The following is a 27945-nucleotide window of genomic DNA, read 5'->3' as shown; positions in this document are numbered from 1 at the left end:
GGCGACGTTGCTTTGGCGTCCCTAGCCTGTGTGTGACGGAAGATGGAGGAGAACAGCAGAGAGCATCTCGATACTGGTGTGTAAAAATGAAACGCATTCACATACAGGCACGTTTGCGTTTTGAGTTCGCGGACGCGAACTGAAAGGTGTCAGTGCGTGAGGAGAGAGCACGTTTAGGTGTTAGGTGCATGACACGAGCGCTTGTGTTTGTTAACAAAGTGACTGTTTGCTAACGTTAGCCGAGCTGTTTAATAATAATAATAAAAATCACACAACGTCTATATTTAGGATAATATTCTCTTGGGCTGTATTCATAATAAAGGCAACACCACGTGCGTTTGTAGTCCAGCCTTGTTAAGGTGGAAATGTTTAGACATTGTAGGTGTTATTTGTAGACTTTACTAGTCCTCCTCACTAACAGGACAACTACACTTCATTCAGCACTCAGCAGAGTATACATGTTATATGTAATAGTATGCATGCTAAAATGAGATGACGCATAATGACAAGACAAACTCTGTAGAATATAAAATAGATTTGGATGTACCATAAAATCACGTCTGAGTTAAGTTCATGGCTGATGATCTGTATGATTTATTTGTCCAGAGGATATTCAGTACTGCTGATATATGTGTTTCTGTTGTTTTATGTGTTTATTTTCTGACGCCATATTTCACCTCATGTTTGTGTGAAAATGATTCACGGTTGATATAATGAAACTGTAAATTCTGTGTTGGCATTGTTGCTGTTTCTCAAACTCTGGCAACCAGTGTAGTGTACAGACATGCACACACACACACACGCGCACACACACACAGCTTTGGTTGACTATCCCCGTGGGGACAGTCCATAGGCGTAATGTTTTTATACTGTACAAACTGTATATTCTATCCCCTATCCCTAAACCTAAAGATCATAGAACACTTTTTGCATTTTTAGATTTGTAAAAAATATTGTTCTGTACAATTTATTAGCTGTTTTACCCCTGGGGACCTCAATTTTGGTCCCCACGGTGACACGAGTCCCCATGTGTTGGTGTGTATTCAGGTTTAGGTCCCCACCGGGATATACAAACATGAACACACACACACACACACACACACACACACGCACACGCACACACGCGCACACATGTTGGGTTTCCATGTTTTATGGGGACATTCCATAGACGCAATGGTTTTTATACTGTACAAACTGTATATCATATTCCCTACCCCTAACCCACCCCCTAACCCTAACAATCACACACAACTGTCTGCTCTTTTAGATTTTCAAAAAAGTGAATTCTGTATGATTTATAAGCTTGTTTCCTCATGGGGACAAAAAATGTCCCCACAAGGACAAGGATTTTGGATATTGCCATCTTTGTGGGGACATTTTGTCCCCATACCATAGGGTTTACCCTTCCCACATACACACACACGCACACACACACAATGGATTTTTTAACACCCAAACTCTTTTTGTGTATGAATCTTTATTACAAAAAAAGAGAATATGGTATTATTGCAAAATAGATTTTAAGTTGGTGTGCACAAAAGGGTTTTAATTAAAATATTATTTGTATGGGTGTTTTAAATTGCAGTGTGTATGTGTATGTTTTAACACTGTGTGACATTTTGATTGGTTTGTGGCAGATAATGAAGCAGGAGGAGAGGATGCTTTGGTGGGCAATGTAAACAAACTGATGGTCACCCCATCAGGATACTCAGGACCACCCAGGAAAGGACATCTCATCTTTGACGCCTGCTTTGAAAGTGGTGAGAAGTTTTCAGCTACTTTTTGATGTCTGTGCTGGGTTCGGTTCCCACATGCCTACAGTTGGCTGTTTATGGAATACTTTGTTTTGATTGAGAGTGAAGTTGGTTGAGGAAAATGATCTTAATTTGACATGTGGTTGTAGGGTAGGAGTTGGTGATATCAGCTGAAAAGGTTTTGCATTTTGATCAAGCAATGTGTGTATTAAGTTAGTTAACAGGTTGAATTTCATTTCATTTCGGTTGAGCCACTTGAACAAACAGAATAGTGGTGAAAGTGCTGCATATACACAGTTTACAAGACCTATGTCTTCCTTATAGGTAATCTGTGATAGGAGAATGTATTTAAGCCTGCATTTGTGCAAATAAATATTCTCAAATCAGATTACTTTCCTTTACAAATGTTTGATAAACATTGAATGTTTAAAGATTAAACATTAAGATCTTTTTTTAAGAGTAAACCTATTTTATACTATTACTACTATTGATGCCCAGTGGTTGCTGTCTGACCCCTTAAAGGAACAGTTTACTCACAAACAAGAAAATAACAAAGTTTTGTATATGGTTTTCCTTTTTTTTACATGGAAATTATTCCTTTTTTTATTATGCTTTATTGACAGAAAACTGCATGTACAATGCCACATCCCCATTGTATAACAAAAAAATGTCACATGCATCAACCAGAAAACACAAATCAAAATACAAAAAAGATAACACAAAACAAACCAACATAAAAAATAAAATAATAATAAAAAAATAAGATAAAGAAGAGGGTACATAAACAAATGTATACTACATATAAATTGCATTTTCATAGGATATTTAAATGCACAAAAACGTACTTACCAAAAGTGAACTTTAAGGTATTTATTTACGTGAAAATGTTAAAGGAGGAGCATATTAACCGTTTTAATGGCTTTACTATTTTTCGAATTTGACATCACATCTACATTCTACAGCTTTATCTCTTTTTCTAGCACTACAAAACAAGATTTACTCTTTATAGACTTGCATTTATGAATGTGAAATTTACTCAAAAATAAAATAAAATTTATAATAACACAAACATCCTTTAAAGAGCTATCCTTGATGTAATAACCTAAAATTACATGTTTATAAGATAAGGAAAAAGTTTTTGAAACATTATCAACGATGAAAGCCTCCACGTTATTCCAAAAGTGCTGTGTAAGTTGGCAGGACCAAAACAAATGAGAAGTTGTTTCAATAGAACCTTCGCAAACAGAGCATTCTAAATCAATATCAATTTAAAACTTTCGGGAAATTATTCCTTTTAAGTGTGACTTTGTCTAAACAAAAGGTGTCTTTGCTGTTTCAAGCTCGTGCTGAGATTCAGGTTGTATAGCAAGCAACATGATCTAGTTTATATAACAGGTTATCAATTAAACAGCACCTCAGTTAAGTTATATGTCAACATGGTTAATTGAAGATTTAGAAAGATATTACTATTCTCCGTTTATATGGTAAAACAACTAGAATTACCCCTTGTTACATCTGGAAATAAGATACACCCTTTAAATCTCAGGAGAGCAGTAGACATCTATCATCAAACATAGTTGTACAAGAATTGTTGTCAGTGTCTTTTGTTTAACCGTGCCATTTCAGCGTATGGCAACAGAGAGAGACTATTGTCCGTGTGAGTGGGGCTTTTAATGGATAATTATCTCCCTTTTAAATGCAGGGGGTAAAATTGAAGCGTTTCATTTGAAAGTGACTGCTCTTGTCGGTCTACCTCGCTGAAAACTGTAATTAAAGCGGGTTATGATATTTTGAAGAGTAAATGGCCTTTGTTTGGTACTTTTTGCGGGTCTGAATGAACGGTGATGTAATGAAAATAAAGTGCTTTTGCTGTGACAAGGTCAAGTGGGCAGCTGAGAGCAGCTTTGGGCCAGATTGACAGTGAATCAGTATGGCTGGAACAGGCACGATATCATTCTTTGCTGGGAGATTAGGTTCAGGGTCTCCAACAGATGAGACTCAGCTTTCATATTCTTGACAGCCAACCAATTCGCAGGGACAGCGCTCGCCTGTGGCTTTTTTTTTTTTATAGATTTTTTGGTCTTGGAAATATTCTGTAATGGTACAATTTTTAGGTGGATCTAGTCTTTCTGGTCTTATCAAGTAGTTGCTTTTGAGTTTGAGTTGAATGTTAAGCTCAAAGGAAGGAGTTACAAATCCTGCGTCTGAAACGTAAGACTGGCGGTCTTGAATCAGTTCCAAGGCGACTTGATGATTCAAGTTAATGTCATTCAGAGCAACAGACTATAGAAGGATTCTCACAATAAAACAGTGCTCACATTTTGCTTTAGGAGTTGAGGCATCCATCATCTTGGAGATGTTTATTGCTGGTATAGAGACAATGAATAAGGGATTCACACACGCTTGGCTGTTGATGCTGGTGATGTTTGTGAAACATAGCCGAGAGTGGGTGATGCTTCGCAGAGAAGGACAGCGATAAAAGGACGTGGGGTATTAACATAAAGTTACAGAGCCTGCGTCAATATAAATAAATAATCGGGATGTTTTATAAGTTTCTGTGTTTTCCCCTTTGACTGGCCTCCAGGACCTCAAGGCACTGATTAATGGACATCGAGCTGCAAGACCAGGATCAGCTAACATATATGACATTACCCCCATGTCTCTAGCTCGGCAAATTCTCTGAATGATTTATGGAATAGATATTAATCTGCTTCCAGTAAGTGCATTACCCAAGTTGGAAAATGGAGAGGAATTGATGTTACAGCGCTAATGTCAAATTAATGTCCTGTTGCTGTTTCAGCAAAGCAACACTGCAGTGAAATGATGTTAACCACTTGCACACTGACAAAAGGGAAGTGGCGCTTTCTTGGCAACACTGTGGCTTTTGATGTAAGTGACTTTGAGAGCCGAAGCCCCCGTGTCAATTGAAGGACTTTAGACCCGATACTTCCGCAAAGTTTGTGGAGTGAGGCTCACCCGATCATTAATCAAATGCTCCCCTCTTCATGTTGAAGAAGATGTGGAAATATAAAGGTTTGTGGTGATATGGGCTCGTTTGTCAGAAAGCCACCTGTCAGCAGATGATAACTGCACCGTTCAGAGCCTTTCCTTTGTTATGTTGAAAGTCAGCACCTTTAAAATGGAAATGCTATTAAATATACAGTCGGAGGATATACAGAGGATAAAATATCCCTGCGGATCACGCATGCACTATGAAAACAAATGGTATAGATGCATTAAATATTGCTCGGATCTTGAAAGCACTTTTCGAAAAGAAATTACACAGCCAGTTTTAGTAGCTTTTAGTTAAAGGGATAGTTCACCCAAAAATGAAAATTCATTCATCATTTGTTTACCCTTGTGTAATTCCAAACCTGTATAACTTTCATTCATGCAGATCACAAAATAAGATATTTTGAAGAATGTTCATGTATGGACACAAAACCACATTTTTCAAAATGTGAGTAACAGGAGGGTGAGTAAATGATGACAGAATTTATTTTTGGTGAACTATGCCTTTAATGTCAGATTTGAGCAATTTGTCGCCATACGCCGAGATATCACTCAAATTTCATCCTTTTGGCAGATAAATAGTTTAATCTTTCTTTTTTCGACAGCTGTCAAGAATGTTCCCAAAAAAGTGGAGTGGATGGCTCTTATCTTTAGTATCCGCGTAATAAATAATAATTGGTTAATTAAAACAGACCATGGATACGTAAACTGTTTACTGAAGGCATAAAACACTTAATTTACATTTAGATGAGATGTAACTCATTTTCTTGTCAGCCATATGCAGATTAGGTCAGTGGTATATCTTTTTTTAGGCAGTTGGGCCTACAGGTTTATACTTTTCTCTCTTATTCCTCTCTCACTCTTTTTTTTTTCAGAGAACTTATTAAAATAACCCCCATTATGCACAGTTTGATAGTAAAAAACATAATGAATATTTCCTCAAGGCGTCATTAAAACGGTATTGATGGCTGTATAGATAGTTACGTTTGCTGCATTATGTAAATTCCATAGAATCTTGAATTTAAAAGAGCTTTAATGGTTATAATTAGCGCTTTTGCATATTATCCAGGTTGTTTAGCGAATTTGGTTTTATTCTGGTTAATAAATTTATCAATGGTTTAGCATTGAGGTAGAGCAGACTTTGTATTTGTTTTTGCTAATGATAACTGACATGGATAGAAACGTTAATGTTTGGATACTGTTATCCAAATTCTGTATACTCCAACCAAATTATTATGTTTAATTTACTGTTAACTTGTTTGGAATTAGAGTAGATGTTGAAGATATTGAATCACAGTCTTGTCATTCATTAACCCTCTCTTTCATTTGTATAGATGTCTTCACATCAGTTTCATAATTCATTCTGGGGGAAAATTATGTCAAAAATGTTTCTCCACATGCTGATGTATTTTTTCAGAGGACGTCTTTGCGATAAAACTTATTGACTGTAGCTCTTGATTAAATCTGGTGCCAGCTAGAGGCAGAGGAAGGTGTGTGTGTGTACACAAGTGTTAATGTGTGTTTACGTAAAGATTCAATTCCTTGCAAGGGCAAAATATAAACTATGCACCAATGACATTGCGACATTGCGAGATGTGCGGTACCCCCTAAGTGTTTAAGGGATTTGCATTGTGGATTTTAAATTATCCATTGTAACTGTAATAAGTAAAAAAATATAGTGAAAAAGATTTAGTGAACAAAAGAAATGTGTTCGTAGAAGGGACAAAGCCTCAGCCGCACGATTGCTAATGAGTATAAACAGTAGGGAAAAATCTTGTTCATTTTTAGCTGATGGGGCTTTAATTGTTTCGCTTTATCGTGCTGTAGACTTTTTTGTTTTCCATGCGTTTTTATCTTCTCTCAAAATTCCCTGACAGAAAAGCAGGCAAAAACAGTCAGGCTGGCCAGCAGATATTTCTGTACTTCACATGTATCCTGAATCGAGACAGTCAGATCCCCATTGATTAAAGAAGTGGAGACGTTCTAACAATCAGGCTTTATGCTCGACACAAGTGGCTGCAGAAAACAGCGGGGCTTACTGAAAGGATGAAAAGTACTTAAGAAGATATGAGGTTACTGAAGATGTGTTCCTGCTTTAAAGATTGTTCAAAGTTTTTTGTGCATTTAGAAGATAAAAGTTTTGCTTATTAATGCCTTGGCGTTTAGCTCGAGTCCTGTTGTGGAGGATTTTGTGCTGTGTGTGGTACTATACTATTCTCTCTAACCGAGCCGTTTTTGTGTTTTTTTAGGATTGAATTAAATTGATTTTGGATGTTTTCTGAGAAGAACCTAGAGCTGTTTTCTGATTTATTGTTTCTATCAAGCATATTTTCTCCACATCGCTGTAGAAACTAGCTGGCTTGCCCTTTGTCAATTTTGTAGCTTTATCTCCTTCATTTTTCCAACTGATACTCAGGACTGTGGTGTTATACAGCTCTGACCCTGAAGAAGATATCATTGTGCTCAGAGACCATATGTGGACAGGGTTTCACGCTCTTACCCCTCCTAAACCACAAGGCTAACAGATTTAGCCCTTGAATTTTACAGTAACGCAATCCTACTTTTGTGGGCCTTTACTTGTATATCACTCACTCGGTGGACAAAGCCAAATGGCTGTAAAATTCACATTTTATAAAGTGGTCTGAAATATATATATTTTTCTAGTTTTTTGCTGGCATTGTGGTATATCTGGACTGTCTGTCATTTAATTTACCATACATAATTTCTGAATGTTAACTTGAAGCATTGATAACCCTACTTAAATTGTATCTTTATTCTATTTCTTATGTCATTATCGACTGCTTGCTTCTCTTGAATAATTCTTCGGAATAAAATTGTACTGTATGCACTTGTAAGACCAGGGACTTCCAACCTAATTTAAGATGAAAGAACACGCATTGCATACACCCCGTGAGATGAATTTGTAACTTGACTTCAATGTCTACATTATGTCCTCACAGTCTCATGCACAGAGATGAACTGCATAGCTGAACTGTAATTTGAATTGGTCCTCACACAGCGACTGCCTCTCAGAGCAGAAGTGCACAGTGGTCCGCTCGCAGTCATGCTGTAATATTTACCCACCCCTATAGTACTCGGTTATATACGGGGATCTGCGCTGTGGAACGAGCCGGGCGAACATATATCAGAAAAGTGCACAAGCAAATGAAACGGGTTATAATCCTGCCTGACATTCCCAATATCAGCCTCGGTTATGTTTGAACAGAACGCTGTAGCTGGATGAGATCTGGAATGAAACATTAGTTCATATAGCAGTTCTTGTAGCTTGTTGATAGTCAAGATAGTTGCATGGGGCTGTCATATTTATATTTACATTTATGCATTTGGCAGACGCTTTTATCCAAAGCGACTTACATGGCATTGTCCTATACATTTTTTGTTTCTAAGTATGTTCAATCCCCTGGGATCGAACCCACGACCTTGGCGTTGTTAGCGCAATGCTCTCACCACTGAGCTACTTTTATTTGGATGTTTTCTCAGACTTATGTATTATTGTTTCCTTAAATATGGGTAGTTGACAAATATACAGTACATGTGTCCTATGGTGTGACAGCAAAAAAGAAAAGAATATATACTGTATATATATACACTCACCTAAAGGATTATTAGGAACACCATACTAATACGGTGTTTAACCCCCTTTCGCCTTCAGAACTGCCTTAATTCTACGTGGCATTGATTCAACAAGGTGCTGAAAGCATTCTTTAGAAATGTTGGCCCATATTGATAGGATAGCATCTTGCAGTTGATGGAGATTTGTGGGATGCACATCCAGGGCACGAAGCTCCCGTTCCACCACATCCCAAAGATGTTCTATCGGGTTGAGATCTGGTGACTGTGGGGGCCATTCTAGTACAGTGAACTCATTGTCATGTTCAAGAAACCAATTTGAAATGAATCGAGCTTTGTGACATGGTGCATTATCCTGCTGGAAGTAGCCATTAGAGGATGGGTACATGGTGGTCATAAAGGGATGGACATGGTCAGAAACAATGCTCAGGTAGGCCGTGGCATTTAAACGATGCCCAATTGGCACTAAGGGGCCTAAAGTGTGCCAAGAAAACATCCCCCACACCATTACACCACCACCACCAGCCTGCACAGTGGTAACAAGGCATGATGGATCCATGTTCTCATTCTGTTTACGCCAAATTCTGACTCTACCATTTGAATGTCTCAACAGAAATCGAGACTCATCAGACCAGGCAACATTTTTCCAGTCTTCAACTGTCCAATTTTGGTGAGCTCGTGCAAATTGTAGCCTCTTTTTCCTATTTGTAGTGGAGATGAGTGGTACCCGGTGGGGTCTTCTGCTGTTGTAGCCCATCTGCCTCAAGGTTGTGCGTGTTGTGGCTTCACAAATGCTTTGCTGCATACCTCGGTTGTAACGAGTGGTTATTTCAGTCAAAGTTGCTCTTCTATCAGCTTGAATCAGTCGGCCCATTCTCCTCTGACCTCTAGCATCAACAAGGCATTTTCGCCCACAGGACTGCCGCATACTGGATGTTTTTCCCTTTTCACACCATTCTTTGTAAACCCTAGAAATGGTTGTGCGTGAAAATCCCAGTAACTGAGCAGATTGTGAAATACTCAGACCGGCCCGTCTGGCACCAACAACCATGCCACGCTCAAAATTGCTTAAATCACCTTTCTTTCCCATTCTGACATTCAGTTTGGAGTTCAGGAGATTGTCTTGACCAGGACCACACCCCTAAATGCATTGAAGCAACTGCCATGTGATTGGTTGATTAGATAATTGCATTAATGAGAAATTGAACAGGTGTTCCTAATAATCCTTTAGGTGAGTGTATATACTGTATATATATCACACCATATAGTATGTGTCACACCATAGGACAATTTTACGGTTTATACCCATTTATTGTTGTGTGGCCGTGTGGCCTGTGTGTGTAGTTCGAGCATATCATCCAGATCAGTCATTTTGATATTGGCAGAGTTTGCAATACACAGATTTTCTAATCAGTGCTTCTGAAGTATTTGAATTGTCTGGCATTATTATTCTTTCTTTTTGTACTCTTCCCTACTTGGAGTAGTTTGATTGCTAACCTACGTCCTTCATGCCAAGATTAATTCCGAAGAGTGAACAAGAAGTATGCGCCGTTACTAAACGTTCTATTGGTTCAGTGATATCAAATTAGATGCGCCGAGAACCACAACTTAAACCGTACGACACGTTCTCACTTCCAGCTACTCAGTTTAGAAACTAATCCCTGCCATGTGTTTTACTGTGAACGTGACACATACTTCAATTAGCACCCTTCACATACTCTCACCAGCAGATTATAATGGGCGGTATGAAGACTAGCATAACACTCACAGGCTCAGCGTTTTCTATTTTGCAGTTATTAACAGGAGGTTAACTCAGAGCACAACTGCCTCTTCTTTAAAGCAAATGGAATCTGTCCAGTTTTAGCCGGACGCTGACCCCTATTAGGAGAGACTTAAACAAACGGCGGGTGATAGCGCGGGGTCACGCCGTATGTGTGTGTTTTTGTCAACGAGCTCTTTAGCTCTTGCACTAGAGCTGTCGGAGCTAAGCCGCCACTCTTCTGTCGAGTGTGTTTAATATACTAGGTCAAGTGATCGAGTCAGCATCACTTTTGGCTCCGTTCCACTTTGTGTTGTAAAGCAATTTTAACTTTACGCAGTTCGGGTTTGTTTAAACGCTTCTTTCCTATTTTATGCCCTGTCGAGCCATTGATTGTTGGTAAACCTCTTGATCAAAAACACTTGCATTCAGTAGCGACGTAGCAGCAGTGAGTGGGGAATAGAGAATGTCTTGCAGGTGAAAATGACTACACACAGAGCTGCCTTGCGATACATTGCCGCATGAAAACACTGCTCCATGATGATGGAGTAATCCATTTCCCCAGCAGCTCTCCTGATGCCGTAAACACAGGCGCTGGGCGGACGTGTCATTCCTCATCCTGGGCAAGGACATGCAGTTTGGGAAAACGCCGGAGATTTGTAATGCTTTGCCGCTCTGTGTTTTTCCTTTTTCTTATTTTATACCGCCTCTGTTTATATTGCTGATTTATTTAAGACATTTTCTTTGAGATGAAGTGCATTGATGTGTCAGGTTCTGTTTGATAACACACATTTATATGCGCCGGATATGTTTGTACACTGATGCACAAGAACGGAGAGGAATTTTTATAGAAATACAATCTGTTTGAATTCTGACAGTCTAAACCAGAACATGTCCTGCGCGTTCGGAGGGTTTTGCCACTGCACAAATGAATACTCATTCTTGTACACAAGGATATATAAAGAATGTTTTGCAAGCCGAAAGCTGCTTCTTTTGGCTGCATGGCAGGTGACACGTTTTCACACTTGTTGACTTTTATTCTACATCATTTCAGCACACCCCCCCACAAAGATAAAAGCTCTGATTGTTGCTCTCCGCTGAGCTTGTATTCAAACACTTCTGCGTTACGTAAAATCTCAAGTGGTTGTTGTGCATCCAGATTTACTGTTTTGCTAACAACACCACTTTTATACGTCTCCTGTCTGTGATTCGTCTCTGTCGTTTCTCTGTAAACATAGCGCTCTGTTTTAATCCATAATGAGCATTATCGATCCATAAATGAGACACCGTTTATCAGAATATTATTCAGTCTAAATTTGGCATGATGGATGGTAAAATTAATAGTAAAATCTATATTCTTTTTATGTGTTGCTGTAGGCTGTCAGAATTGTGTCTGAGAAGATTTTTTGTAAAGAAATTCTTTCAGACGGTTTAAAAACACCATAGTCTAACAGGAATTCAATTCCAGACCGCCCACTGTCTTTGGATTGGGAGCATTTTAAGCGTGCATACTTTGCCTTTAATTAGAGCCAAAACTTTGCATCTGTCCTTTGAAGAGGGTTCGAGAGGGTTCCTTGCTCTTGGCAGCCACTGCTGATTCCATTGCCACCTGCCATGCAGCCAAAATAGCCCTTCCCGATTCATTTTTTTCTATTGAAGTGAGAGACATTGTAAATGAATTCCTCAAAAAATAAATGGAGATCTAACTTGTCATAGTCAGTGTTTAGATCAACGATTAACAATACAGATGTATTAGCTTTAGCCTTGTAGAAAAGTGTGCTTATCCCCCAGTGAGCTTTTCTACTTTTTATTTATTTATTTTCTCTTACAATATAGTGCACTATTGCTTAATTTCTCTTAAGTAATTACACCACAGTGGGCGTAGTTTGCTAGAGTGTGCAAAGGCAGGCAAGAAAGAGCACAGATTTTCTGCCAAGATTTCTGAACAGCTTGCAGTTGAACCCCCAGTTCTTTTCATTTCATTGTGAGTCTATCAGGCCATTGACAGTAGCATCACTTTATGTAATTCCCTGGTTTGAAAAGCTTTTGTACGTTCAGAGATTTTTGTGTCTTTAGCTAGTGGTGGCCAAGAAGTCATGCTGGCATTTTGCAGGCATCTTGGTCCACAATGGCTATACTCTATTGATTCAACTGTGTCTTTATCACACTGCTGCACAACACAACAGTGCAGACCAGATGTGCACTAGTTACAGCCTGCTATTGTATGGGGATCGACTCACTGTTTACTAAGCCCTTAGCACTGACTGTTTCTTGCTGGAGGAGTCTTTTTTTACTGCAAACTGAATTACTGGTATAGTCCAGAACTAGGCCTATTGGTTGAGCTTGGTTACTGAAAGTAGACAAGCTTTCTTGCACCAGGTTTTGTGTTAGACTCACATTTTTCTATAGGATTACTTGTGACTCTAAGTTGAAGCAGGCTTTTTTAATGAAAAGACTCGCTAAAGAATTACAGACAGGCAGCAAAATAGCAGCTAACTTTGTAAGAACTTCAGTCTTAGTCATTAACCAACTTTATATAATGCTTGACACAGAACTACTTGGAACTTTGTAATTTTAATGAAAATGCACGTCTGTTTTTAATGCATTCGAAACTTTTTGATTTTTTAACTAATGATCTTTTAAGCATTATATAATGTTTGTTGATGTTATTAATGGAATATATTTCACATATCTTTGATGCCTGCATGCTGTAATTTATAAATCCTAAGGTATAGGCTTTGCCTGTGAATTTTAACTAGGTTACGTAACATGTACACAGTAGGACTAACTTGTAGGCTTGCAGGCAGATGCTGTGAAGTGTGTGTTCGGCTGCTTATAACAGAAGGTGAAGACATTCACATGAATGTTAAAGTGAATGCGCGTGTGCTTTATTTTGCAAGTGTTTCTACATTTTCTTTGTTGAGTTTAAAAGGATAGTTCACTCAAAAGTGAACATTCTGAACAATGGCGGCACCCATTCACATTTTATGGACACAAAACTAATGCAAGTCAAAGGTCACCGGCGTTGTGTGGTTATCAACATTCTTCGAAATATCTTCTTTTGTGTTTTGCAGAAGAAAGTCATACAGATTTGAAATGACAAGAGGGTGAGTAAATGATGACAGAAGTTCATTTTGGTTGAACTATCCTTTAACTCGTAAATGTGAAAGCACTCTTGAGCCTGTAGGTTATATTGCACTTTAAGAAGATTGATCAACGCCAGCATTTCATCTAGATTTTTGTTTGCTTTTGACATTTCAGGTCTTTCATAACGAAGACCACCCCTGCTCGTATAGGTGACCTATTGGAGTTGCAGTTGATTTCTGTGCTCCCCTGTTTCTCGCTCTTCCTTTGGTGCCCACCTCCCATCACACACCAATCAGCCTCAGGCACTTCAGCGCACACCAACAGTGAACAATAACTGTAAATAAACAGGGCTGCCTTCTCCCCAAATAGGATGCTACCACCCTGATAACAGACCCCTCGTAGCAGAACTGTTGACCTTCTCTTCGCCACAGGCTCACCAAGGACCCTTCAGCTCCTTCTGTCTTTATCTCACAACTCTCCGCAGGACAGATTATTCTTATTGCTGTGCCAGGGATATAGTGCAGGAACTAGAGGAAGAGATAACGACAGAGAGAAAGGGAGTGTGTTAGGGAGAGATGAAAACAGAGAGACAAAGCTTAAAAACAGCCTACAAAAAAAAGACCTGGACTGTTGTCCTGCTGGCAAAGCCTCTTTTGTCCTTTGTAGGGCTCCGTATAATTAACTCGTAAAGCGATAGCATGAAATTTGAAGTGAATGCTATTTACCCACTAAGGATTCAGTCCGTACAGCTACCGAAATGATAAGAAACGAAATGAAAGGGAACCAGAACAAAGCAGTACATAATCTAAATGTGGATTTGAAGGGGTAACAATGTTAACCCCAGAATGAGATGACGAGGGAAGACCGCTGCTGACGGCCGTGAGCGGCTCTTTTAAGAGAGAGAGTGCTTCCAGCAGTCTGGGGCTGCACAACCACCAGTGTGTTTCATGGCTGAGATCGATGGTACAATTTAGTACATTTCACAGTGAATGCCTCCCTGTGACCTACCGACTGTTATGAAATGAACACACTTGCTTTGGGCTCTTTTTCTTCGAGAAATACCGATACAAGGGCAGCGAGAAAATTTGAACCTTCTCAGATTCATTGGCCCTTTATCACTGTTGCCAGGCATGCGGGCTGCAAACCGTGCCACGTGCCGTACATTCTGCGTACCCCTACAAAAAGATAGATGTCAAGCAATTACTACTCTTGCATTTATTCCCTACCCCATTTTTGATCAAATGCTAACGCACACGGTTATTTTACTATTTAGTCACATTTTAATGACTAGCCTAGTGATTTGGGTGACATTCCGTAATTGATGTCATTAATTAGCATCTAGTGCATGCATAGCTTAAACCCACGCTCGTGCACGCCACGTCCCTTCTCATGGGACTCCAGAAATGGGGATGGAAACGCAGCTAGTGTTGTGATAAATGCTAGTGGGAAGGTTTTCACAGCTTTGACACCTGCTGCAGACGTGCTGAGAGTTAGAGGTCGTGGCTCTATTCTTGTCCAGATATAACGATAAAAACATGAAAAAAAAGTTTAAGAGAGATAGAGATAAAAAGAGGGACAGAGAGAGAGATTGATGTTGCCTCGGTGACACCTTGCCTTTAGACAGAGAGGAGGAAAAACTGCATGAGCAGAGTTTGGCTGGAGGTCTCGAGGCAGATACCAGAACCGTTCCTGGGGTTTGAATCAATTCCAGCTTTATCAGTTGTCTGTATCCAGGTATTCTCACCCGTGGGAGAGGCTGATGTGTTTTCCAATAATGAAAAGGAGCACATGGCAAAAACACATTTAAGAGGTGGCCAGTCTCTGGAGTCGCTTCTAATTTCCAATGCAGTTTGTTACAGAAGAAAAAAACAAAGGCTGAAAGATGTCTCTGTCCAGTGTTGTTATCAGTGCCTGGAATGCTCTAGATGCACCACGTCACGTCATTTATCAGTACTGCTGGTCAATAGATAATGGTTGTGTGTTAGCAAACTGGTGTGTTTATCTATATTGTTTTCTAATCGTGTAATATGCATAACACAGCCTCACCCGTATTACCAACCATAGGTGTGTTTCTGGCGTCAAAGAAATTTTCTTCTCCTTACTGAAAGGAAATTCGTGTAAAACAACAACAACACCATCATAGCCAAACAGAGCATATTTGAGGCAAGAGAAATGTAGCCTTTTCTGTTCAGAGCTGTTCAAATAGGTGTGATTTTCGCTGTTATGTATTCTTGTATACTGTAGCTGAAATGCATTTGTTAACATTATTTAACACTTCATCTTAACCGGCCTTGTTACGATGAGGTGTTGAACAATGTAAATAAATGCATTTTAGCTAACAGGGATAAATGTGGCATGTTGTCGAAACATATTTTTGCCTTCAATTAAAGCAAATGCTGCATGAAACAAAATTGCAGCCATTCAGAACATTTGATTCATGATAATAATTTTTACAAACTTCCATTTAAAAACAAACAAAATAAACATTTTACTGATTTTACAACATACATATTGTCTTGATCATCTTTCTCTAAAACTTTTCAGTCTCTCACATCTCACCACATGGTGGTTTGTCTAAGTTTTGTCTCATGATGGTTGGATCATGGCATGACATGTTATAGGACTCATTGCTCATTAAAAAATCACTGTATTCCTAACATCGAAGCAATATATTTTTTAAGATGTCCACTTTCCTTTTTGCGTATTGCTGTATACTACGTTTGATGTACAAGATATAGCCCTCCAGTATCAGTTTTTTCTCTCTGTTGGACCCAAATGTTCTTGCATGTTGTCCTGGAAACAAGTAATTTTATTACACTCTGTTAAAGGAACAATACGGCATTTTTAGGAGGATCTATTGACAGAAATACAATATAATATAGAAAACTATTTCTTCAGAGGTGTATAAAGACCTTACGTAATGAACCATTAAGTTTGTAATACCTTAGAATAAGCTGTTTATATCTACATACAGAGCGGGCCTACATACAGTACATTGAATTCGCCGCCATGTTTTGTACAGCAGCCCTAAACGGACAAACAACTCTACAACGCGCGTTTTCTCTTCCTCTCCGCTGTGGTATCGTGGTACGGATCGTGCTCTCCGGTGCGGAACGCATGTGACCCGCGGATTAACTGAAAGTTTATTTATCATTGAGTAAAAGAGTAAAACGCGCTCTCGCTCGCTCTCCAGATTCAGCTACAGCGCGCTCTCGCTCTCTCTCTCTCCAGTATCTGGACGAGTACAATATTAAAGTGGTTCCAGATAAACAATGACGCTCAAAACTTCTCCGTCACACAGCTAACATTACACAACAACATTTCTTGGTATGTTAATATGTTACTCACATACTGATCCGAATCAAAGCAACCTCCTCGGGGGTGATTTTAAGACGATCTTTCTCTCCAACGTCTCTCTGCTGGAAAGTATCTCCATAGATATCTATGAGTATCTCTGCTAAAAGCCTCAGTACCGCGGGTCTTAACGCATCTCTGCTGGAAAGTCTTTATAATATTAACGGAGGTCACCGTCGTGTTTGGACTGAGCGATTCGTGGCAAATCTATAATACAACGCTAGTGGCCGCTGTTAATTAAGAACTGCGCCTTTAAAATTGCTGGATTGTTTCAACCCATGGTTGGGTAAAATATGGACAAACCCAACCGTTGGGTTTGAATAAAGTTATGCTGGTTATTTGAATCCAAAATAATGGGTGGTTTCAGCCCATGGATCAAATATGGACATTTTCTAGGTTATTTTAAACCAACGGTTGGGTTTTATCCAACCGTATTTTGGTTCGTATTTTATCCAACCATGGGTTAAAACATCCCAGACTTTTTCGGAGGGCATGTATTGGTGCAAAGTTTCTAGATTTTGTTCCAATGTTAATATAGTCTTGCAAACTAGAGAATATAGAAAGTCAAATCATATGAGAGACAATTGTAGGCCACGTGTATGTTTTAGAAATAAGTGTCTGAATTGAACAGCTGGAAGGAAGGAACAGTGCGAGATGAGTGGAGAACACCCACATGCTTCTCCAGACAGCAAACACATTACATTAATACGTATTCTCCATTTGCTTTTCTCTTCTACATCTATAACAAGGTTAACCACATGAGACACACACGCAAGCAAGCACAAGCCACTAGATAAGATGATTCAACCTCCCACTCTTTTCTCTATATGGAATGTTTATTTCAGTTTGCTGATAACAGTGGGAATTAACTCCCTATAAATGAGAAAATGTCTCTCCTCTTGTGAGAGCAAACAGGCTACAAAAACAACACTGTCTGTATTCCCATTGAACTCCATACAGTCCTCTACTGAGCTGAGCATGTTGCGTTATTTGCCAAAATCCCAATTTGTTAAATCGTAAGCGCTGCCTTGTAGAAACAAAGATGTCTCTAATGACAGTGTATGTAGATGAAATTCTCACGCCAGATTTGAAAAATGTACTCTCTCTTTTCTGCTCTCTCTCACTCGCTTGCTCTTTTCTACACGCTGTCTTCCTCCAGCACACACATACACTACAAGGAACACAACTTAAAATACAGTCATTGATTTTTCTTCCCCTGGTTATACATTGAATTATCTGTGTTGTCAGTGTACTGTCGTCCAAAATGGTGTTCGTTCTCCACGCTGTGATGGCCGGACCTCTCCTCTCGCTTTAGTACTTATGCTTGTTTAGGGCGGGCCGAAGCGTTGTAGATTACAGCTCATCATGGAGTGACTCTGGAGTCAGGCACCATAAAATTAAAATTATTAACATCTCCTATCAAGCTGAGCTCAGACTTGTTGCCCTGAAGCCCTGAAGAGTGTTTTTCACAAACGTAAGGCTGCGGATGTTACATAACAGCAGTAGATTGAAGGAAATTAATCAATCAGTTGCTGCTAATTCAGCATATTCGTGTACGCTTATATTGATATTGAAATTCTGCACAAGCAGGTATCAAAGGGGCAGTCTTTATTGAGGAAAATAATGATTGGGAGTTTGTAAGTCATAGTACCCAGCCAAGCGTTTTGAACTGAGCTCATGTTAGGAAAAGAACCGCAGTGGTCTGTCAGAACCACGGACAGCAACTTCTTTCGACTTTCTGAGGAGCTGTCATTGGTGCTGAAATACCTGCGTGCTGTTTTGTGTCTGTACAGACATAACCAGTTAAACTTCAGGAGAGGTACAGCTGTACTAAACAACTAAATAACTGTACTTAAAAAAAAAGATATATTCATAATGCGGTTTGATAGACATTGTGGCGTTTCCAAAAGCAATGTCTTTGTTTAAAGTTAAACGTAAAGGTGCTGTCTGCTGTGTGTAACTTTTTGGAGGATCTATTGAAATGCAATGTAATATTCAGAACTATGTCTTCAGAGGTGTAGACCTTACATAATGAAGCGTAATGTTTTTATTACCTCAGAACGAGCTATTTCTATCTACATACACTTCGGGTCCCCTTGCATGGAATTCGCCATGTTGTTTCTACAGTAGCCCTAAAAGGACAAACTGCTCTACAGAGTGCATTTCGTAAATACATTATCTCCTTCGGCAAAGAAGCGAAAGCGTGACAACATCTTAGCCCTGTGTCAGCCACCGTAGTCGTTAGAAAGGGAGGGGTGGAGTGAGCCGTTGGTTGCAATTTGCAACCTTACCACTAGATGACGCTAAATTTGATACACTAGACCTTTAAACCTTCTTTCTGCTTTCTTTTTTTGCTTTTAAAATAATATTATAATAGCCTAATTGTTATATACCCTAATCGTATCCTTTTTTACTTAGGACTGTTCACAAGTCCACTACTGCATTTATGAGGAGATCATTATCACAAAGTTATTGAAATTAAGCATATAATATACACATGAAAATATTGTAATTTTACAAAGTTTAGGCAACCTTTTTCATATGCTAATTGTAGCTAGTATTATAATTACATGAAAACCTTGAGATATCTTATCTCATCCAATTAAACTCTCACAATTATGACCAAATCACTGGATCACTGTTACTGCACGTCGATGGCCAATATTTGATGCTAAAAGTGGCGTAAACGGTTAATGTGCTGGAATGGATGAATGATGAATTAGCGTGCACATCTGTCTGGAGCAGGTGCAACCACCAATCTTCCATTCGCTCTCTTTCACTCTCCCTCCCTCTTTCTCATCCACTGACTGGCTTAGCTTCTGATCCTTTCTCTGTTTCTCTGTATGGTTGACTGATGTATAAAAAATACATGTTAGTGCTGTAAAACAGATGTTATTCTTGGTAAAGTGCGTTTGACTTGGCTCTTTTCAGCCACTGAGAGCTGCAGTGTGGGCCCTATCACTGCTTGTGGGATCTCACAACTGTCATTCACGTTTAGATATGAAGGAGAATAAGAAATGGCAATAAATCTTGTTCTTGGCTGCCCTGGAGGTTTTGGATTTAAAAGCAGATTAAGTTCATCTATATGCCTCCTTTTAAGAGGGATGCGCCCTAGGGTTGTTTGGTATGCTTGTGCTGTAAAGTATTAGTTCAATATTTTTAATTATTGAAATATTGAACATATTGGCTGGCGTAGTTTCTTTTATCAGTTCCCCGAGGCTGTTTAGTAGTTGCAGTCGATTTGCTGTTGATAACAAAGGCTGGTATCATACAGAAGCTAAAATGTCGCTATCAATCCCCAGCCCTTGCATGAGAAGACACACATTCAGAAAACATTGCAAAACACATCTATTGATCCACACATGAAATTTAATTCAATTTCTCTCAGCTACATGTCATGTTTGAGTTACACATGGACCTTTCCATTTCATTTGGATATGTTTATAAAGGGCACTCATTGACCTTTGCAATAGTTGTCTGATAATCTATAAAAAAATGCCTTTCTGTCAAGAGTACTCTACTGCTGTCATAGTCAGATTCCTTCTACTGGAGATTTGTGTTTAAACGAAAGTGACTTTAATCAGCTAAAGTGCCAATATCCATTTCATCTGGAGAGCATTATCAATCTGTACCCAACACACTGGAAGAAAGAGCCAGCGTCCATTAGAACCATTGGGCAGCTATTCAGAAAATGGATAGAAGTACTGTATATAAATTAATTTACATAAACTTCTATGTTTCAGAAAAAAGTGACAGGTTTTCATAATGTTTTATTTAGAATCTCTTTTCTGCTGCCTGTTCCAAGAAAATTGTTATTGAGCTAAATCGAACTTCAGGAAGTTAAAACTTCAGGATGAACTTTACACTTTACCGTTTCAGCCTGAGAGAGGCCAAACCCGCTGGATTGTTGACGGGCAAAGTGAGTTTGCGAGGAGTTTAGGAATGTTGGGAATGCGTGTCTGGTGGAGATGGGGCTGTGTTCTGGCAGAAGGATGAAGCTCTGCTGGGCTCTGGTGTGACGGAATGGTGGTCACTCCATCTGTCAGTAATTAGCTCTGAGCTGGCTTCCACCAGGCGGTGACTTCCACACTTTTTTCCCTTAACGCAGACCGCATGAGCAGGGCCAGATGCATTTCCCCCCACCCCCGTTCCTGTTGATCCAGCTTTATAAATGAACTCTTGTTCCCATAGGTCCCATACAGTGCAGCATTTCACAAATTTAGTAAGTAGTTATCCATCAGACGTGACCTATAGGACACTTACAGTGAAAAAACCTCTGGAGAGGCTGAGAGTAAAGATCCCATGAAATAAAAAGTTTGACTTTTAGTTTTAAGACCATCTGTATGCTAGTTTTCTGATAAGAAAAACGTTTTTGTTGATATATAAACGATGGACCACAAATATGCATGGCACACGGGTAGAGATGTAAACTGCATGTGTTAAAGGGATTTCACTCAAAAAATGAAAATTCCGTCATCATTTACTTACCCTCAGATTGTTCCAAACCTATATACATTTTTTCTTCTTCTGCTAAACACAAAGGAAGATATTTGGAATAATGTCAGGAACCAAACAGATCTCACCCCCCATTGACTCATATAGTATTTATTCCCTACTATGGCAGTAAAAGAGGATGAGATCTGTTTGGTTACCTACGTTCTTCCAAATATCTTCCTTTGTGTTCAGCTGAAAAAATGTTTTTTTTCAGCAGAAACATTAATTTATACAGGTTTGGAACAACCTGAGGGTGAGTAAATGATGACAGAATTTTCATTTTTGACTGTCACTTTAAGATATTTCATGTTTTTGCTTAAAGTGACAGTTCACCCAAAAATGAAAATTCTGCCATGATTTACTCACCCTCTTGTCATTTCAAACCTGTATGACTTTCTTTCTTCCGCAGAACATAATAGAAGATATTTTGAAGAATGTTGGTAACCAAACAGTGACGGCACCCATTCACTTGCATTTGGTTTCGTGTCCATACAATGGAAGTGAATGGGTGCTGGCGCTGTTCGGTTACCAACTTTCTTCAAAATATCTTTTGTGTTCTGCGGAAGAAAGAAAGTCATACAGATTTGAAATGACAAAAGGTTGAGTAAATTGGAACAGAATTTTCATGTTTGGGTGAACTATCACTTTAAAAGTACAATGGTAAGCATTAGTAAAAGCTAATGGATTGCAGGGTGCAAACCAACAATGTTTCAGAGGCCGTTTACACGAGACCGTTTTCAAGTGAAACCGCAAAAACATTTATGCCTTTTGGCTGTCCGTTTACACGGAAACGGCGTTTTAGGGGACTGAAAACGTAAACTTTTGAAAACGCTGCAGTTTTCCTTTCCATGTAAACTGCAAGATGGAACTTTCTGAAAATGATGACGTCTCGCGCATGCGTATTACGCGCGAGTATAGAAAAAACCATATGGCGGCTTCCCGTACTGCGAGCTCTCGCTGCTCGACTATGTATTAACGTTTCCCCAGCAAAATGTGGATTTGCTGCACCAATGAGACCAGCGGAGACACACTATTTACTATTTACGCCAGACTACTGTGCATGTGTATGCGCAAAGGCACGCCCGGTTTCTATACACAACAACATCGCCATCCACTGGCCTGGCGTGCATACTACAGCGGTTTTATCTGCTTTCCTGGATCCGTGTAAATGCAGACAGTTTGATAACGCTGTCATGTGTACGTGAAACTTTTCAAAAACGCAAAGGAAAAACTTTTCCGTATTTCATCGTGTAAACGTGGCCTCAGTTACCATCCCTGAAACTTTAACTGCTATGCCACGCTACTTCATTAACTTTATTGTTGTGGTAATTACTCACCACAATCTTTAGTTTCAAAGAGTGATTTTACAATAGCAAAGAAAGCATAGGTGTTAAAAGGTCTCAACATGCAGCTGTTGACTGAACCCTTTTTTCCTTGTGTTGTCCCTGACATAATTATGAAGGATTCAGAACATTCCCTTTGTTCCCATTAGTCTGCTTGAAGTGTATTACTTTCTAACCGGCTGTTTGACATTTGTGTGGGGCCTGCAAAATAATACGTTAACAACAAAGCATCTTTTCTGGTTTGTTATTATTTATTTGTTTGCGGCAGCCATGTTGAGGCTTGTTATTCTGCGATCTGCTACCAAAGCTGTCTAGTCGTCACCTGACCGACTGCCAAGCGCCTGACTTCCTCCATCCCACCCAGCAAGACTGTGTGCATGTGTGTGTGTGTCAAAATGAGGAAAAGAAAAGGTTAGACTGCCACACAGTATTTTACTTTACATAAATGAAATACTATGTACAGCACATCACACACACAGCACTTGGATCCCTACAGAATTATAGTCCAGTTGATTATTCGTCTTGGAAATCTGTCTTAGTGTCTCATCTGTCCGGGCTGGTCTGCAGGGTAAAGCTAAAAATCAACATATTTTCAAATATTGCAATTTTTTTTCTTTATGCACATTTAAGGAGCTGGTCGAGAAAGTAGAGAATTGAAATGTAGGCTACCTAAAAATGTATCTCTCTTTCTTTCTTTAGGTAACTTGGGCCGTGTTGACTACATCAGTGAATTCGAGTTTGATCTCTTCATTAGGCCTGACACGTGTAACCCACGCTTCAGGGTGTGGTTTAACTTCACAGTGGAAAATGTTCGAGAGACCCAGGTGAGTCCACCACACCTGTGCAGAGACCTCACACTTCCTCCTCAGAGATATCTTATCAGACCCCCATGAATAGCCGCTATGCAATTAATAATTTAATTTGGGTAGTATGATTTGAGTACTTCATTGCTCTTTGAAAATATTTTTTGACTTTTTCCAACAAACAAATATGATGCAAGTGACTGGGTGAAGCTGCCTGAAAAGTTTAAATGTCATGCAGTATTGAAAGTGACGTCCACCTGTCATTATTACATCGATGATTTTCCAAAAGTTCCAAAAGTGTCACCCACTCAGACTCCTCACCGCCCCAACAGCAGACAATTAGCAGCCCAATAAATTCATTGCTAATGCTGATGTAAATTCTCAGTAGATAGGATGACGGATGCTTTAAATGACATCTCGGGCTCCTGGAAGAATCGATATCGCAAATGAATCTTAAATCACGCAGGCTTACATGAATGTAAATTACTTTCTGCGGAAGCGTGACGCTTAAGTGCCAGTTCATGCCTGTAATCAATTTATAGAGACTTCTAGGTGCACAAGTTAGGCACAGATGGCTTAATACGCGATGGGGGGATTTCACAAAGATTGAATTGCGTCTGCTGATAGCAGTTTATTGGCACGTGTTGTTTGCGTTGTTTTAGAGTGTCATGAAAAGAATGATGACAGCCGGCAGAAAACGTGTGTAACAATGCACAGTGCAATTCACAATCTTGCATATGGATTATGCAGCCGAATTTTATGATTTAGTTACTGTTAAAAAAGTTTTTCCCTTTTTTACGTCTTCTGACATATCAGCATATAGTTTGGATCTAAATAAACAATAAATTGAGGTGTCCCTCCCCAGAAACACACAACCCTGCAGTGCACACAAGTCAAAATGACAAACTTTGTTGTTTAGCTCCAAGCCCGTCTTGATCTTTTTTTTTCTTTTTTTTGCTGTTCTCTTGTCACAGCCCAGCAGACAGACACTATCCACTCGTAAGCTCAGGATAATGTCATTGGTTGAGAGGAATGGTCACATGCCACAGTGATATGTGGGTATAAAGGGCGTGTCTGCTGGAAGGTCCAGCTGGCTGGGCTGGGCTGCAGTTGTTCAGTTTTGTAAATGCTCATCAGAGCTGTCATTTTTGTTTAATAGGTGAAGGACCGTTTACACTAAGATGGGAGGGACAAAATAAACATGCAGTGGGTATCTTATCGATCTTGGATACCTCTACACAAGGATCGCACATAGCGTGGGGACAAGCAAGATAGTGAGACAGCGAGAGAGAGAGACGAGCTGTTATTAATAGGAAGTGCTTTACAAAGATATATAAAGCGAGACAAAATATAATGTGTGACGGCGAGAGAGCGAGTAGATAAAATTGTGTGAGGCTGCTGTCTGTAGCCTGGCTCTATCAGCTCATCTCCCTCCAGTGCTACAGTCAGCGCTAATCAAATTTTATGGGCAAGAGTTGAATGGAAGCCCTAGCCTGGGAGTCTGATCGATTTTAGGGCCAGATATCACTCTGCGCCAACAGGATATTTGCTGCTGTGGCAAAAAAAAGGATCAGGGAGGGGAAGAAAACACACAGCAAACACACTACAGGTGGCAAAAGGAAACATTTACACTATTAGCTTTTGAGGTGCTTTGTTGACGCCGACGCTACCCATTTCTCTCTCCCGCTGTCACCACCTTGCCCTCTCTCGCCGTAATCTTTCCTCTATCAATCCAATTTCCGTTTAAAATGAGGACTAGTGTGAATTTAATCTACTTCAGTGGGAGGAGGTGGGGGCAGGGGTTTTAGCAAAATGGAGTTTGTTTGGTGGGGATGGTTGGTGTGCATGTGTGGAAAACACAGACGAAAACTCCTTGTGATGTGATTGGCCAGCGCATTTTTAGGCGAAAAAGAACACAAATAAGCAAAATAATAACTGAATAGTTGAAATTTAAGTGGACTGAAATGGAAAGCCCATAAGGTTGGGCGCGAGGAGAGATGCATGTTTTGTTTTGCGCACAACCGCAAACTCTTTTGCAAGAGTGGGGAAACGGGAAGCAGTTGAAGTCCTTGATACTGAAGCTGAGATGATCATATTGAAGTAAATGTGAGCTGGTGCAACAGATTTGGTTTTCTCATCATTTCATATCAGCTTAGCGGATTTGTGGAAATGGACTATGGCGTTTTTATGATGGATAGATGTGTTTTAGTTCTGGTACCTCAGAACCTGGAATCCCTCCCTCTCATGAAGCTGGGGGAATGATGCGGGTTAATTATTTTGCAGTGGGCGGTGTTTGTAACCGCTATTAAAATTGATCACTGTAATCGCGTGCTGCCGTTATGAAGTCATTGCTTTAATTCTCATCCAAAAAGTATATTGGAGAAAGGAGAGTGATTTTATAGTTTCACTTTTGCTAACATTTTAAAGCTCAAGCTTGACAATATATCTGGAATGTTCTTAGGCTGCTGTAAATCTATTCTTATTCCTTTTTGTCAATGGCATCTCTCTGTATATCTATTATGTTTTATATCTTGAAGCTTTTTAAATTACAGTCGTTTTGCTGTGGGCCTTATCAATATCTGAGTCACAATGGAATATTGCATGTTTTTTTTTGTTTAGTTTAATTTAATTTGTACTGTACTTTGTACTTTGTACTTTCCTTTCTTTCTTTCTTTCTTTCTTTCTTTCTTTCTTTCTTTCTTTCTTTCTTTCTTTCTTTCTTTCTTTCTTTTCTTTCTTTCTTTCTTTCTTTCTTTCTTTCTTTCTTTCTTTCTTTCTTTCTTTCTTTCTTTCTTTCTTTCTTTCTTTCTTTCTTTCTTTCTTTCTTTCCTTCCTTCCTTCCTTCCTTCCTTCCTCCTCTCCTCTCCTCTCCTCTCCTCTCCTCTCCTCTCCTCTCCATATTTCTGAACGTAGACAGAAGTACTTTGAGATTCATTTTATGATGTTCCTAATTAATGTCATTTAAGTGTGTTTCTTCCCCATGCGCTCAGTACGAGAGTCAAATACTGCTATTAGCTCATCAGAGTGACGGCGGTGAAGTATAAACATTTTGACGTCTTGTATCTGCACAAAGAAAGGAACAGATGAAGCAGAGAAAAGAGAGAGAGGTAGATGGGAGGAGAGATCTTGACCCATCCGTGAGTGCTGTAATGGATGAGATGTATATTGATTTTTCTGTTGGAGTGGTGGGGAATTGGTGGAGCAGGTATATGCTTGTATCATAAATAGCATTTTTGTGTGTGTGTTTGTATTAACGCTAGCATTAACGTGTGTGTGTGTGTGTGTCCATCTTAGTAAATGTGTGGCTATATGGTTGTCTATGTGAGTGTGTGAATGTGATGGTCTCAGCCTGTGTGTGCATGTGTGTGTGTGTGTGTGTGTGTGTAAGAGAGATTTGTGGGAATGGGCGTGTGCTAAGTGATCTTGGCCGTGTGTTCTGGGAAGGCTGCTGGAGGTTGTGCTGTGTAATATCAGCTCTTTGGCTCAGCCCAGCCTCTGACTCTGTAAACCTGCATAATGGACTCTAACACACGCACACGCACGCACACACGCACACACACACACACACGCACACACACACACACACACACACACACACACACACAATGCAACACTTCCTCTGCTCACTCGAGAGCTTAAACACACACACACACACACACACACACACACACAGCACACACACACACACACAGCACACGCAGCGCACCGCACACACGCACGCACACACACATGCACACACACACACACACACACACACACACACACACACACACACACACACAGGCTCAGGCAACATTGTGTGTTCTTACAGGGACATTTAACCCTTCTGGTGTCCTTCAGACTGGACTGAGGAGAATGATGGGAGGGGCAGTGAATGTCTGCAGCTCTGTCTCTAGAGGATTCAGGCAAGATCAGTGTGGTCATGGACGGTGCCGTTTGTGTATCTGTGTGTGAATGTTTGTTTGTGTGAAGTGTAGAGTTAGAGGACATCCAGTGGTCTCCACACAAAAGTAAACATGTAAAATCAGAATTTACGACATTTAGGCCCGGTTTCACAGACACGGCTTAGCTTAAGCCAGGACTAAGCCTTAGTTGATATTTATGTCACTTTTATAAAAATGCCTTAGAAAAAAACATTACTGATGTGTATCTTGAAACAAAACAATGGCACTAACATTTTTTAAGATATGTCAGGGCAAGTTTTTTTAGTTAAGACAGCTCGAAATTCATTTTAGTCTGGGACTAGCCTTAAGCCTTGTCTGTGAAACCGGGGCATTAAGTATGAGCCTGAGCCACGTTTTAAAACGATATATGCACACCTGGGACCATACATCAGTTGAAATCTATATTAATGCAGCAAGTTGCAAAGTTGCTTGGCAACCACAGTCAACTTGCAGTTATATTTTTTACACTAGGGAGAAGTAGCATGTCTTGACATGTCAAAATTAAAATGCTCCTGTTATAATCAAAAAGGTATCAATTGTCTGTTTCCCCCCTGCTACAGATATAATGTCATACAGTCATACAATACAACCCAGCAATAGTCTCATCCGCAGTACCATCTTTAAAATATTTTTTTTTTATGTACTTAAAGGCATAGTTAACCTAAAAATGAAAATTTACACACTCTTGTATCATTTTGAACCTGTATGTCTTTCTTATGCAGAACACAAAAGAAGATATTTAAAGAATGTTGGTAACATTGCTTTGCATTGGTTTTGTGTCCGTACAATAGAAGTAAATGGTTA

General features: G+C 39.6%; 1 protein-coding gene across 1 annotated transcript in view; it reads left to right on the top strand.

Annotated features, from left to right (window-relative positions):
* Positions 1-27945, top strand: part of agbl4 (AGBL carboxypeptidase 4) — a 287406-nt gene continuing 259461 nt past the window's right edge. The window contains exons 1-3 of the mRNA XM_057357635.1: positions 1-76; positions 1638-1760; positions 23094-23218. Coding sequence (XP_057213618.1) covers positions 43-76; positions 1638-1760; positions 23094-23218 — 282 coding nt within the window. The 5' untranslated portion in view covers positions 1-42. The remainder of the gene's footprint in view (positions 77-1637; positions 1761-23093; positions 23219-27945) is intronic.

This window comes from Triplophysa rosa, linkage group LG17 (assembly GCF_024868665.1).
Source record: "Triplophysa rosa linkage group LG17, Trosa_1v2, whole genome shotgun sequence".
In the NCBI taxonomy this organism is placed as follows: Eukaryota; Metazoa; Chordata; class Actinopteri; order Cypriniformes; family Nemacheilidae; genus Triplophysa; species Triplophysa rosa.
Note: the sequence above shows the minus strand (reverse complement) of the source record. Positions and strands in the feature narration are given on the sequence as shown.